We start from the raw sequence: 15,032 nt of genomic DNA, 5'->3' as shown, positions 1-15,032 counted from the left end.
AGGCACTTAGAGCGAATGGCATTTGAGAATTATAATTTCGCAGTCACACTCAGGAAATGATGAGGCCTGTGGCTCACACTGACTCAAAACCGACAGAAACATCCTTAGGCTCCTTTACGTGATTACAGGGAATTTAAAGAAACACGCACAACAGATACAGTATAGTAAGATTTATTTAGTTTGCAGTAGTGAAAAGTGCATAGTTGGAGCCCTTTGGGCACTCAGTAAAACAGTGTCTCTACATAGTAGGCGGTGCCTCCGAGAGCGTCTTGTAGCCTTGCGTATCATGAAAAGCACGTCACCCTACCCCAAAAGCCACAAATTAACGAATAAAAAAAAAACACATTCAAAATCCGTCTAATAGGCTATGCTTTTGCATAAACTAGTAATTCAGGAGAAAAACATTCTGGAAAATCATCCACACCCTACTTATAACCTCAAATGTGTCCTCAAACCTTGTGATCAGATGTGAGCTGATCGCAGAAATTTGGTTTAAGAACATAATGCATTCTGGAAAGGATTTACAAATATAACCCAGACATACAAAACATTACAGCACAGAGATTCTTATTCTAATCCATAAGCAGGTCTCTCTTGATCTTAAGTGTTCATACAAGTCATATTCTAATACATGCAGTGTTTATGCTACACAAGTCCCCACGAAAATTTCCATTTACACTTAGTCAGTGGTCTTCTGGTGTAAAAGCACGAAAAAACAAATCTGAAAGCAAATTAATGTTTTTCATTCTTTTTCAGTTACTCAAATATCTTTTAGCTAAGAAACAAATTATTGGGGCAATAGCAGATCAACTCTACAACAGCAAATGAACACATTACCTTTTTAAAAATAGTTTCTCATTTACAATCTTGCATTTCTCTGATTAATTATTGAGAAACCACTAAATAAACAAGAATGAATTGAACATTTGCTTAATACATCTAATTTTACATACTAGATGTTCTTTAGATCAGAACTTCTTGAATTTAAATCTGTGGTTTACAAAGTTAAATGGTTAATCCATAAAAATAAAAAATAAAACAACTGAATTGGCATAAGTAGCAAATGTCTATGGTCAGTAGCAATAGTTACTATAGTTACTACACTTTCTAATCAGTAATGTGAAATGATCATATGCAACTGAATGACTCACTAAGCAAAGGTAGTTTAGCAGTGGCACTCAGTGTGGAGAGGAGTCTTTACTGACTAGTTTCCTCTCCTTGCAGTCAAACAGGGGACATTGCATACCCAGTGAGATTATAGCAACATAAGACCTCTCAGAATTGGTCCATGCCGACATTCAAAATAAAATGCTCCGTTTGTGATAGTTTGCTACCACAAAAGTATTAACATGTATCTTCAAAAAGCTACAAAGTATTGTAAAAATAGGTTTTAAGAAATGTTTTCTTCTTTTTAACTGATAGAAGTAAAACAGTAAGACATTGATTGTGCAAAAAACAGATCAAGCCTGGGAGATAATCAACCACCATAACTGGGCTTAGAAAGGAATGAATAACCATACACACAGTTCACCTTGAGCATCTTTCAGTTCCTGGTCATAAAAACCTCAGAAATTCCCAGTCTTCAGTGGAAACCAATCTTCCTATGACAACACCCAGAGCCAGGTCACTTAATCTTGCCCATGAAAACAGCAAAATGTTCTCAAAGCTAAATGAGTAAATACAGCATTTACAGGTTCCACATAATGAAGGGGAGGTGAACAAGCAATTGTTTTAGTCAACCACAGTCAGAGCCGGAGTGGCTAATCGGGAGATTCGGGAGGATTCCCGATGGGCCGGCTCATGTCAGTCTCTAGTTTGGGCCGATTGGGAGGGAAAAATAATATTGGGCAGTATTTGGGCATATAACTCCCGGGCTGAAAGTGTCCCACTCCGGCCCTGACCACAGTCATCCTAAAAAAGTCAAAGTGTGTTTTGAGAATCACATGGCACCAGAACTACAGAACTACAGCCCCTGCTGTGAACTTATAAATGACATCAGAAGCATTGAGGATGACACAGCATTTGTGGAATGTGCTATAACCTCCACCCAGACTTCTTTTTTTTTTTTACAGCAAACCTAGACACACTCCTATGTTATTAGGCAACCTGCTAATGAGTCATACTCTTATAGGATTAATTATGATAAACTGATAGCTAACATCCAAAACTGTTAATAATCCACATCCGCAGATTGTTAAATAATGTTTCTACTCTTTAGTTTGTTATAAAGACACTCCAGTCATAGTCTTAAAATGCACACTTCACTACCACTCCTCATTTCCCCTCTCTCTCTCTCTCTCTCTCTCTCTCTCTCTCTCTCTCTCTCTCTCTCTCTCTCTCTCTCTCTCTCTCTCTCTCTCTCTCTCTCTCTCTCTCTCTCTCTCTCTCTCTCTCTCTCTCTCTCTCTCTCTCTCTCTCTCTCTCTCTCTCTCTCTCTCTCTCTCTCTCTCGAGAACACAGATGAAATTGGAAAAAAGGAAAATTAAACAGTCAACACAAGAGAATAACAGGTAAGAGCTGCTAATTGGATGGATGTCATATCAAAAGCTCCGGTCAGAGGTTAAAGGTTAAAGTTCTTGGCCGTGCTCAGAAGATGGGAAGCCCCTTTTTATAGTCAATCCACTGGAGGTGACGGTGGGTCTCTTCCATGATTCTGGAAGAGGTGGACAAAAATGATGTTGAAGACTGCCAACCGTGTAAGTACATAGAAATATCAAGAGTGCTTGACACAAGAAGAGCTTGGAGAAGGTAAAACTTGTTCAAATAGTAACTCTCTTAAGACTCTGATAAAGAGCAAATGGGCATTGAAGAAGCACTGTCACTATGTCTTGCTATATAAGGAAAAAGTTGGAGGGTCCAATTTCACTGTTACTATGCCTGAAGTCTGAAATGCTGTGGTAGAGATGTTCATATCATCTGTCTTTACACATATGTACAGTGTAGTTAAATGTCTGCTTGGTATTACTGTATGGGTCTCTACAGTATTGAATATTCAGTAAAGATCACTGACTAATGCTAGGAATATTGCTGGGTTGTACTGAGTATTAGTGACTGTGGATTTATGTCTGGTGCATTTACATTGTGAGCATTGGTTGTGGGGTGCTGGGTGAACTACTTACGGTAGAGGGGCTGGTGGGTTTGCTGGAGACCCTAGGGCCCCGCAGGCTAGATGGGCGAAGGAGAAAGAGCAGGAGAGCTAGTACCATCCAGCCCATAATAATCATAGGCAGAGTCAGATCACCCCCTGCTGGTGTACCGGGACCTGGCACTGTGCCAACACAAAGGAAAACATGCAAACTTATAAATGTAATGTAACACCACGGAACCATCTGCCTTTCCCCATGAATGGATGACCTGTGCTTCTTTTTTTAATTTTCAGAAGCGTGTGAAATAGGAGTAAAGATGTATGCCCATGCAGTGGCAGTAATGAAAGATGGACAGACTACAGAATGAATGGACAAGTGAATGAAGGAATGACAGGCATTCTGAACAGTCTCTGGTGTTGATGTGTTCGCCCCACGCATGCGAGCGAGTGAACTCACATTCCTGAAGGCACTCCGTGTCTGTGCAGTAGGACTGTGACTGCCTCAGCTGGGGAGAGATTCAAAGCACACAGTCAGACACAGAAAAGAGCATCGTTTTCTACAACAAGCAAGGAGTGAGGGCAATTATCAGTACACCATCAAAAACTCAGACATCCTTGCTTGCTAGATTAGGCCCTCATGTCTGATGCTGAAAAAACTGAAGGGAAAGTTAGCTGCAGTCTGGGTTTGCTGAACATTTTTACTCGCAAACATCTTTAATGTTGAAGGGCAAATTGCCAAAGGAGAACACGGGCCACATTAGTGGAATGAAGTTTTATCCTCATACTGGTCTCTAACCTAGCCACTGTGTGAGCAAAACAAACCTGCTTTAAGTAAATAAATGCTTTCAACAGTAAACCAAAGTTCAAAAAGGCAGCTGGGGCTCTCGGACTAAAACTCAGCAGGACCGTCGGCTCCCTCTACTGTTCACAGCACCAGCAACCAAATCAGTCATTACAAGGCCCCACACCTCTTAACCTTCTTGGTCTTGAGCAATAAGCGTGTAGCTTCTCCTGTTGTGCAGACCCACAGCGCTGCTGCATCTATTGCTGCAGTGCTTGATTTGTGTGCAATGGACAAAAATGTGACTTCCAAAATACAAAATGCTAAACTGACATGTTGTGGTCCTCCCTATGCAGTGAAGAGAGATATCTGCTCTACTGAAATATATCTAGTATCAATGTTGTGTTCCAGGTTTAAAAAAAAAAAAAAAAAAAGTGTATATAAAGTAGACTATCTGGTATCATACTACCCAAAAGACCAGGTACAGAGCAGGAAATCTGAGAATAAAAGGTCACAAAAAAAAAAAAAAAAAAACAACAGTTCAGGTATCCTTTTTGTCCAATGATAAGGGGTTGGGGAATCGTAAGCAGGAGGTGTATGAGAGGTGCTCACCAGGTTGAGAAGCCGCCTCATTGCATGTTCCTGAGAACAGATGCACTCACAGGGGTCAAAGCCCCCTTCTGCCATCCCTCCTAGAAAAACAAACACACAATACATTTTTTCTTCGTTGGAGGAAATTTAAAGACAGAACAACTATAGCGATACTATGTTTGTCTTAAGTATGACTCATTGCTGCTGCTCAAAAGATCAACACTAGTTAGGAGGATGTTCCACTGCAGGTACTGTGTCAATATCCTAAACACAATGTCAAGGCATAGGTGCTATTTTTTTTTATATATTTAGGTCTGACAATCAGGTAAAAAATGCGTTGAAACCGCCAACCAGCGTGTTTTAATCATTAGCCGCCCAACAAAAAGAGCTGACCATGAGAGCTTTAATGTAAGAAAGCTCCAGTTCTGCTGAGACAAAGTGGTTGTACACATCTACTTCAGTCTGAAGTGCAAGAGTAACAGTTGAACATAACTAAACCTAACGTCTGTTTGTCGGGGGTAAATGTGTAGTAACGTAAATCACTTGATCAAATCAGAATACTTAAGATAGACTTAAGATAGTTTAATATTGGGTCATATAGAAAAGAAATGTAACTTTTTGCAGAGAATATTTTAAGAGCAGCTGAAACTTCCGTAATGGCAGAAATGATTCCTTCAACGAAGCAGTTATCTTATTTGTTAGTGGTTCAGTATACCGGAGTACATACCAAAACAACCAACGCAGTAGAGGATATGGAGGTCGTGCACTACTAGATATCACTAGTCGGGAAAACATGAGCATAACACATTGCAAACAAATGATCTATGGCTGAAGCGACTTTTTACTTACCAATTAAATTGACACTTCAACTAGGCACTTTAATCAGTCCACATTAGGTTAAGGAAGACATGCAATACGATTTTGCTTCCGGAATATCGCACTGCCCCATGCAATAACCAGACAAAATGTACACTTGGCCGGACCGACGCGACTGCTCTAGCACAGGGATGAATCTCCGGCTGCTGTTCCGCCTGCTGTTCCGCCTGTGTTTTCATACGCAATACAAAAGGCATGCGCGCACGAGACAGCCACGTCGCTAATCACGCGAGATGGTGAGGTTAGCTGGACGCTTGAATCACACGGCCGTAAAGAATACGAGAATACGAACAGATGTGTGTCCACCTTTGACTGGTAGGCTACGTATACAGTTCTGATAGTCAAAGGTTTGGACACACTTTCTCTTTGGTGTTTCTTTGTTTATTTTTCTATTCACTACATAAAAAACAGGGAAGGTGTCAAACAAATGAAATAGCAGATTTCTGATTATGGTGTGGTAAGAAATATTGACAGATTTTAGATTATTTGAGTGATGGCAGATGCAGAAAGGGAGCGAGATGCAACACAGATGAGACACGGAAATGTCCTTATTTGACATGTTAGTTAAAGCAAAGGCGCTTAGAAGCAAATGGTTCTAGAGAGAATGTGAACAAACAGTAAATGTAAACAGTGCTGGCAGTAACTCTTGCGTAATAGTGGTGTGACGTGTGACGTGTGTTTGGGGATCGTGAACCAGGCAAGCATGGTGTGCGTGTGTGCGTGTGTGTGTGTGTGTGTCCGTCCTTCTGTCAGGTTGCCGTATGCACCATGACTTTGTGAAGTAACTGTCCTATATTTTGACGACAGCTTTGCGCACTCTTGGTGTTCTCTTAACCAGCTTCACGAGCCAGCCACGTGTGGTGCTTCTCCATCAGTCTTGAAGATGTTCTCATATATGCAGAACATATTTGTAAGATGAAGATCTAAAGTTCAGAGGTGGGGCTACCCCAACAAAAAGTGTCAGTGTCTCAATAACTTGTGTGCCCTTCAGAATCAACTACAGCTTGAGAATGATGCCTCATGCTGTTGAGAAGTCCACTTATCTACTGGGACATGGCATCCCACTCTTCTTGAAGGACGGCCCTCAGGTCATTGAGGTTCTAGGGTACAGAGTTACAAGGTTTTCATCAGTGAGCAGCACTGAGGCCCACTGGTTCCTCGTCCAGCGTAAACGCTCCCTGGCTCATGCAAGTTGATGATGCTTGTGCCTGGTGTTGTGGTCAGGTACCCTTGCAAGTCGTCTAGCACACAGACCACTCTGATGTAAATGGTTTCGATTGGTCTAATGCAGCGTTTCTCAAAGTGTGGGGCATTGCATGTGGGGCGCAAGCAATTATAAGAAATCAACCTTTTTAAGCCTGTCGTTTTAATGCCTGTTCGTTTTGCATAAGCCCCGGATGTTTAACATGTCTGCGGAACTGTGTTAACCAGGGCTAGATCCGGCCCTTTAATGAATTTGTACCGCCCCCCGGTCAACAAATTACATCCGCCACCCGGGTGATATGGGACAGGTGGGGCATGGAATTTCCCCTTCTTCTGAGGTGGGGAATGATAGAAAAAGTTTGAGAACCACTGGTCTAATGTGACACTTGGGTGTCTCTCACCTGCCTTAAATGCAGCTGCAGATGTGTGGCGTTCATCGTCCGATTAACCAGAGCACTGTTCACAATGAAGAGGTCATCAGTGTGGGATGTGGCCAAAGGACGTCCACGTCTCTGCCTTTCTGTGACTCTTCCAGTTTTTCTGTATCTCTGTTGCAATCTGCTGATGACACTCTAAGCTCAGTGGCCACTTCCGTCTGAGAACATCCTGCTTGAAGCCTCACAATGGTGAGGAACTTTTGATCAATTGTTAGGTGTTGTTTGGGTCTCATGATATCAAAATGTGCATGATGTGAAGGACTGTTTAAAAACCAATTCTAATTGAACAAGGAAATTTATTGGTCGATTCATGAAACAAACACCTGTTGTGAATTTTGCTATTAAGCTCCTTGTTAGAGAACAGCAAGTTGTACAAAAAGTACTGAAACACTGAGCAGCTGGACACATGCATTCAAAAGTTTAGAGAAGCTCACATTAACATGCCTTTATTGCTATTTAAACATTAACATGCATTCAGTGATGTGTATCCAAACATATGCACACAGTGAATGGCCATTTTACTACTACTTAGAGACACCTGCCCTTTCATGATCGGACCTCCCTGGTATGGAAATTAGACATGTGACTCCAAAGTGCTGCAGTCATTGGTTTCAGTGTGAAACAACAGTAGAATAGGAAAACCGAGCAGACTGAACAACTTCAAATGACCCATAGTCATCCTTACTAGCCTAGCCAGGGCCAGTACGTCAGAAACGGCCAATCTTGCAGGATTCTCTCATGCATTCGTGTCGAGACTGAGAATGGTGTGATCAAGGAAAAACATCCAGTGAGTTCCATTGTGAGTTCCAAGGCTTCCAATGGAAACAGAAAGCCAATGCTTAATTTGGCAAAATATCTCAAAAATATCACTTAACAATGGAAATAACATATTTCTGTTTCTGAATCATCTTTTTAGTTTCTGTGACAACAAGCTGATAGGAGTGTTCAAATTTAGTGCAAACATCATTAATCAATGAGCCTTTCCTGTTAGGTGTCAATGGTTCAGGTTTTTTTGGAACAACCTGGGTCCTTTGATTTCTGTAGATGGACGTTTGGACAAGGAATTACCTATTGCATTACCTATTCCTATTACAAGGAATTAGCATTGCATCTGAGCAGGATCATCCCCCTGTGACAGCTGTTTTGACCCTATGGCAGAAAGACAATGTCCCATGCCACAAGGGCTTGGTTGCAGGATCATGAAAGTGAGTTTTCCTTGCTGCCTTGGCCTTCATTGTTGCCATATCTTAATTATGTGGGCAGAATGGATTGTTCAGAGTATTTCGGTACCTTCACATAATTTGCAGCAATTGCAATCCCGTCTGCATGGGCCACAATTCCTGCAAATTGATTTCAACATGGAATCTATGCCATGATGAACTGTTCCATTTCTGAAGGACAAAGAAGATCCATTGCATTAGATTAGCATCTCCTGTTAAGTGAATAGCTAAGTGAGAATATGATAAATAAATCTCCAATAGGCACAGTTAAACATTTTAACCAATTGCTGTATTCATTTGTTTTGTACAGCTTTAGGTTAAAAAACAAACCAAAACATAAAAGCACTAAGCAAAAGTGTGGGCATACCAAGAGATTTGGGCCTTCAGATAAGTTTTTACCAAGGAATCTGACTTTAGACCATTATTAGGAAATGCCAAGTGATGCCAATTTCAAAGCTTTATAAATACCCAGACTTCTCAAACATGTTCCTAACAGTCAGCAGCCATTGGGCTCCTCTAAGGAGCTGCCTAGCACTCTGAAAATGAAAATAATTGGTTCCCACAAAGCAGGAGATGGGTCACGTTGAGGTCTGTAAGACCAAAGAAACTTTCTGAGAGAACTTGAATCTAGAAAGGCAAATCAAAATTCATGTTTGACTGGGGAAAAACATTATTAATTATGCAGTGAAACCTGCACCAAGCATGACCTTGGAACAAGGTCATGGAAAAAAAAACGTTGTCCTTTGTCCTCGCCACAATATTAGCTCCCAGGTGTTTGCAAACAATGCTGATGTTGTAAGATCCTGTAGATCGATTAGGGTGCAATCAAACTTTCTGGTCTCCTTGAGCAAAGGTATGTTGGGAGAAAAAAGAGTGTACAATGTCATCAAACGAGCACACTCTCCACCTCTATACACTCTCCTCACTCTCCACAGTCTCCACCTTCTCCACCTTCTTTACACTCTCCACCTTCTTTACACTCTCCACCCTCTCTATGGTCTCCACACTCTTCACACTCTCCACCTCTATACACTCTCCACACTCTCTACCTTTCCACCTCCATACACTCCCCACCTCTACACACTCCACCTCTATACACTCTCCATCCACCATCTCCACACTCTCCACCAGCGAAGCATGGAAATTGATCTATCATACTTTGAGCTTGAGTTGCAGCCTTTAGCAATATGAAACCTTTCACTGGACAGGGAAGAATGTATTGAATACCAGCAAATTTTGGAAGCAAACATCACACTCTCTTTAAAAAATAGATGGACTCTACAACAGAGTCGATATATATAAAATTCCCTGTAATATACTCCCTATAATGTTTCCTGTCCATATATATATATATATATATATATATATATATATATATATATATATATATATATATATATATATATATATCACATCACAGAAACAGACAATCTGACCAGAGGTATCAGAAGCTCTGCATGTCATGGTATATCTATCACGGTATATATCTTCTACAATTACACAGACATCCTTTGACGCATTGCACACTCGGATAGAAAAGAAAGAAGAACAAGGAAAAAAAATCTACATATATAGTCTCCTTGCAGTAAGTATGTCCACACATTAGGTGATGTTGCAGAAATATTCATTTCCTGTTTTGACACGAGCATGAGAAGGCATGAGATATCTGCCTGCATACCTTGGAAAAATGTGACCAAAAAAAAAAAAAAAATCTTAAATGCACACTGTGGATTGTGTTAGTAAGCTATAAATATTGCACCTGGTTTTCTTATATTACTACACGCATTTGAATTAAAACAGAAAACTTTTAAATAAAACTTTAAGGCAAATGAATGAGCTACTGAGCAATTACAGAGTTATTGATATAGTATAAACATGTTTTCCACAAATTTGCAATTGCATCAAATCATTATTATTAGTTTGGGCTACAATACTATTGTTTTTAATACTAATAATCTTACAGCCTATTGTTACATAACAGTTATGCCTGAGTTAGTTTCCAACTATGTAATTACATTAAAACAATAATACTAAAATTGATAAACTATACAATATGTAATTATACAATTAATTATACACTAAGTATTCCATACTGCTCTTTGCAGTGTACAGATTTTGTCCTTGCAGTTTAATTTCAGAGACAATTTATATGCATATATTCCTCTTATTGAACATAATCTCAGACTAAACGCTCTACCAAAAATAAATAAATAGAAATGTGCAACTATAATGAGTGAAAGTACCGCATGTACCCATTCGGAGGGATCACATGGCAGCGTCTGAACTGGTGTGTGCAGTCTGAGCGCTTATAGGAAACTGAAGCGTTTCTGGGTGTCAAGCAGCCAAGCGCACATCTTAAACCAGACCCGGCAGCTCTTATGTTCGAGGGGCCGTGGTCGCCTTCCACCTTCTCTGTGTTGGGCGTGTGCGGGCCTCGCCATTTGTTAGGAAGAAGGGGCGCTGCTTTGGCGAGAGCAGAGGAGTGAAGGTGAACAGAAGTAGAAGTGAGCCGAGGGGATCCGAGCGCGGAGCTGTGTGTTGGCACAGCGGAGTGGAGGCCCGACCGAACCAGCCACGAACACAGCGCCACAGGGACACAAGACATGGCCAACATCGCGGTGCAGAGGATCAAACGGGAGTTCAAGGAAGTACTGAAAAGCGAGGAGGTGCGCCGTGTTTGTTGTGTGTCAACCCCGAATAACTACTTCAGACAGTCGGCACTCCGCTCCGAGCCGCCTCGGCTAGCCGCTCGCTCAGTCCTGACCAGCGATACAGAAGTGGAGCTAAGCTAGCGCAGCTAACGTAGCCGAGCTGCCGTCAACCAGCACCGGGTTGTTCACTGTAAACATGTAAACACGAGCGGACCCGTCAACAGACGCGCCGTTCGGTTTGGCGGTCCGGACGTCGGCCGTCTGGACACCCGAGCTGTGGTTCGGTGCCAGCCGAGTTTGACAAGCCTGCGTTCGTTAGCCAGCTAGCTAGTGTGGGTGTCTGTCAAAATATTAACCGCCCCGTGCCACCACATGACAAAAGAAGTCAGGCGAACATTATGTGCTGTACGTTAAGTCCAGTGCGGTTATCGGTCACACTGTACGTCGGGTGTGTCTCGGTGCCCCTGATACATCACTTGAGTCTAACACACATGCGGATTAAACCACAGCTCTCACTCGTTTAAGACAACTTGGCTAGCTAGCTAGTCTGCTAAGCTACCGTTTAAATAACAGTATGCTGTTCGTTTCCTCAGTACAGGCCAGATTATTTGTGTTCTTGGTTCAGAAATAGCAATATTTGTAAATATCTATATTCATCATATATGATGTTCCAGAAGTCTAGTTATTGGGTAACAGCTGTACCGACAGTTTCCTTTGTAAACTACAATAGCAATGTCAACATAAAAGATGCTTTAGTTACAAGTATGAGGCCAGCAGTAAAGTAAATAATGAAATGTGTCTCGGAGCTTAGACACTGCAATGTTAATTTCATTTAGTTGTCAACAAGCATGTCTGTCTCTCTCTCTCTCTCTCTCTCTGCTCTTTTCTTCACTCTGAAAATTCTTTCGTTCCACAGACGAGTAAAAATCAGATAAAGGTGGACCTGGTGGATGAAAACTTCACAGAATTAAAAGGGGAGATAGCAGGGCCTCCAGACACACCATATGAGGGTAGGCTCATTCCCTCACCCTGTCTCATAATGTTTCTTTCTTTCCACATTTCTGTCCATTGTAAGTTCCCTAAAAACCAAACAATGACTCTTATTCTCTGTTGCCTCATTCTGATGTACTTAAGGGGGCAGGTATCAATTAGAAATCAAGATTCCAGAGACGTATCCTTTCAATCCGCCTAAGGTAGCAGCTTACTCTACCGTGACACTGCATGTAACATAAGTGGATTTTCTAAGCCATTCAGTGCCTCAGAGTAATAAGTCATCTTTGTCTTTAAACCCATCAGGTGCGATTCATTACGAAAATATGGCATCCCAACATAAGTTCAGTTACTGGGGCAATATGCTTGGACATTCTCAAAGACCAGTGGTGAGCATGTACTGACTGCATTTATGATGGAAATGTGTGCTCATGAATGGGTGGAATGAGTGGTCCACAACGTTGTCATTGGATTATTACAAGGAAGTCTATGTGAGCGTTAGTGTGCCCAGTGCTTGACGGGAGGAATGTACTTTGCCCTCGTCACTCAGAAGACAGCAGAATGCCCCATCTCTTTAACACCCGGTTCCTCTGAATTTTATTTTCACTTTTATCTTTTTGTATTGCTAATTTAAAAATTGGTCAACAAAAAAAGCCATATTATTGGGAAATTATGGTTCCCTGTTTGAAGATACATGAACAGGCAGGAAAGGCTGTGATTTCCTGAATCGCAGTAAAGCTAACATCCGTGTTCTCGTTCTGTAGGGCTGCAGCAATGACCCTGCGCACAGTGTTGCTCTCACTGCAGGCTTTATTAGCTGCGGCTGAGCCCGATGACCCACAGGATGCCGTAGTAGCCAATCAGGTGAGTGAAAAGTGTGCAAGTGATTTTGATTCACTTCTGGGTATTAAGCTGCACTAGCCAGTTAGGTATATATGGTGGTTGGGATGGTGAACGAGAAGTTTGCCTAAAAATAAACATGTCTAGAACTGAGTTTGCTTGGCCCCAAGCAATTTTGTCAAGCCGCAGTGTTTGGGAATATTGAGAGTTGGTGTGTGAAAGAAAAGTAATTTTACATGCTGAGTGAGTATTCTTAGGTCTGAAGCTGTAAGATCTGCACGTTGACATTGCGTTTCTCTGTACTTTGGTTCACTCAGTATAAACAGAATCCAGAGATGTTCAAACAGACAGCTCGGCTGTGGTCACACGTGTACGCAGGTGCTCCAGTCTCTAGTCCTGAATACACACGCAAAATAGACAAACTCTGTGCCATGGGCTTCGACAAAGTAAGTTCCCCAAGAGCTTGAAATGCTGTAGTTCACACTGCTATTTATATGGAGTTAGTTTGACTCAACAAGTGATTCTAGGAAAGGAAGTCCATTCTAATTTAGGAATGGAGGTATTAACTCTTGTCGGGGTGCTGGTGTAATTGTAAAGCCTGAGTCAGTGCTGCAGTAAGCATGGTCCTTTCCCACTCACAGATACCATGTGTCTGTTGGACTAACATGTTTGTGTGCAGACGCCTTGTGCGTTTGTAACAGGGATCTCTTGGAGAAGGGTCTCTACATTGCAAGCATGTTTCCTGGACTACATTTACCTCGGTTCAGTATAAGGAAAAAAAAAATTTTTTTTGACTTTACATAAACACTCAAATTTAGAGTAAAAACTGAAAAGTACCTTGGATAGAAAAAGAAAACTAGATAAAACTGCTGGCTTGCAGTTTTGGTCAGTTGAGGAGTGATTTAGACTGGTTAAATCTACCATAAATCTTGGAACATTTCAGGGTAGAAGTAAACAAGTAGTGAATAGGCAAGTAAGTGTTGTTTTATAAAGTGCATAGTGTAGCTAGCAGACCTTGACTGTTAATCGCCAGCTACTCTGTGCTTTCTGGTTTGGAAAGCGGTGATATCGGTCTGCTCTTTTTCATAGTCCAGCCAAGCAGTGTAGATGCAGAGCAGATCCTGGGCTGGTTGTGCAGCTGTTTTGTTCATTCCTGATGGCAACTTGAATGTTTCTTAGAAGTTGGATATAGGTTGTAATATATGACTTTTTTCTTCTTTCTCTCCAACACAGAACGCAGTAATAGTAGCTTTGTCTTCAAAGTCATGGGACGTAGAGACTGCAACAGAACTGTTGCTTAGCAACTGAATCTTCACTCCTCATCACTTGGCCACCGTTAGTCATTAACCACCTCTACCCCCTTTAAAAAAAAAGATCTTTCTGCCCCCTATTCACCCCAAGCCCCATTTGAGGATGCATTGAGATCGCCAGAGGACAACAATGCTGATCTGGAAAGAGATCGGCCTGTCCACAATTATTCTTCATTTCTTGGTAAAGAGAAAACCTGTTGTAGAACCAAACCTTTTTCTCTAAAATGTGTTCAGATAAGAGTTCTAGTGGAGCTCGGTATCACAAAGTTTAGCGTCATGTCCCACTAATGCAAATTATTGACCCCTTATTGGGCCGAGTTGAGTGTTAGAGTAGGGACCTCTAAACTGAGTAGTACTGTGTCCACCTGGGAATCGACATTGACCCCACTGCCATGTAATGTGTGGATCTGGCTAGTTACACCGTCCTTTCATTTGGTCTTAAACCAGCCTCCTCGGACATTGTTTTGATTGGCGTCTCACGTCCCCAGTCCAGTTCTACAAGAAGAAACCCACCTCACTGCCCAAAAGAAGGGGAAACATCTGCTCGCATGGGTGAAACATATGATAGTACCTGTAAATATGGTAAACGTTTGGGAACATCGAACACAAGGAGAAAGTGTTACTTTTTTAACTACACTGTTAAAGATGCTTTGTTTCAAGGTATGTTTACAAGTTGTTTATTGGATTTAATAGATAAACAGAATATCGGAGAACTCTCACTTCCATAAAACTGCTTTGGATTTTTTTTGCCCCAGTACATTTAGTCAGATGCCATTATTGCTGTTGGGTACAGAACTGGCATTTGGTTCCATCGTTTAGCTATTTGTAGTTGGATGTCATTTTATAAGACCTGGAACCTCTTTACAAGGTAGGCAGAAAAAGTGTTGAGGAGGGTTATCCATTAGTTATTTGAGCTCTACTGTTGTCTTTCTCTTATAAAACAGGAGGGGGGGGGGTGTAGGATGCAGAGATGGTCACAATCAACTCCCTTTCTAAATCAGGCAGCTGTGTGTGACCGCCTGAACTCCTTAGACAAACCTACCTAAAG

General features: G+C 41.6%; 2 protein-coding genes across 2 annotated transcripts; one reads left to right on the top strand and one right to left on the bottom strand.

Moving 5' to 3' along the window:
• Nucleotides 1-155: 155 nt before the first annotated feature.
• Nucleotides 156-5,518, bottom strand: smim14 (small integral membrane protein 14). The gene is made up of 5 exons (XM_077012513.1): nt 5,307-5,518; nt 4,479-4,558; nt 3,543-3,591; nt 3,120-3,268; nt 156-2,653 (listed from the first exon to the last, which is right to left on the bottom strand). Exons 2-5 carry the CDS (start codon nt 4,551-4,553, stop codon nt 2,615-2,617), a joined length of 312 nt encoding a protein of 103 aa, XP_076868628.1. The 5' UTR covers nt 4,554-4,558; nt 5,307-5,518; the 3' UTR covers nt 156-2,614.
• Nucleotides 5,519-10,450: 4,932 nt separating this feature from the next.
• Nucleotides 10,451-14,714, top strand: ube2kb (ubiquitin-conjugating enzyme E2Kb (UBC1 homolog, yeast)). Its single transcript, XM_077012499.1, has 7 exons — nt 10,451-10,859; nt 11,761-11,854; nt 11,979-12,037; nt 12,141-12,223; nt 12,599-12,698; nt 12,992-13,120; nt 13,908-14,714. Exons 1-7 carry the CDS (start codon nt 10,797-10,799, stop codon nt 13,980-13,982), a joined length of 603 nt encoding a protein of 200 aa, XP_076868614.1. The 5' UTR covers nt 10,451-10,796; the 3' UTR covers nt 13,983-14,714.
• Nucleotides 14,715-15,032: the final 318 nt, after the last annotated feature.

This window comes from Brachyhypopomus gauderio, chromosome 1 (assembly GCF_052324685.1).
Source record: "Brachyhypopomus gauderio isolate BG-103 chromosome 1, BGAUD_0.2, whole genome shotgun sequence".
NCBI lineage: Eukaryota > Metazoa > Chordata > Actinopteri > Gymnotiformes > Hypopomidae > Brachyhypopomus > Brachyhypopomus gauderio.
The sequence above is the reverse complement of the archived record's forward strand: the minus strand, read 5'-3'. Positions and strand labels throughout refer to the sequence as shown.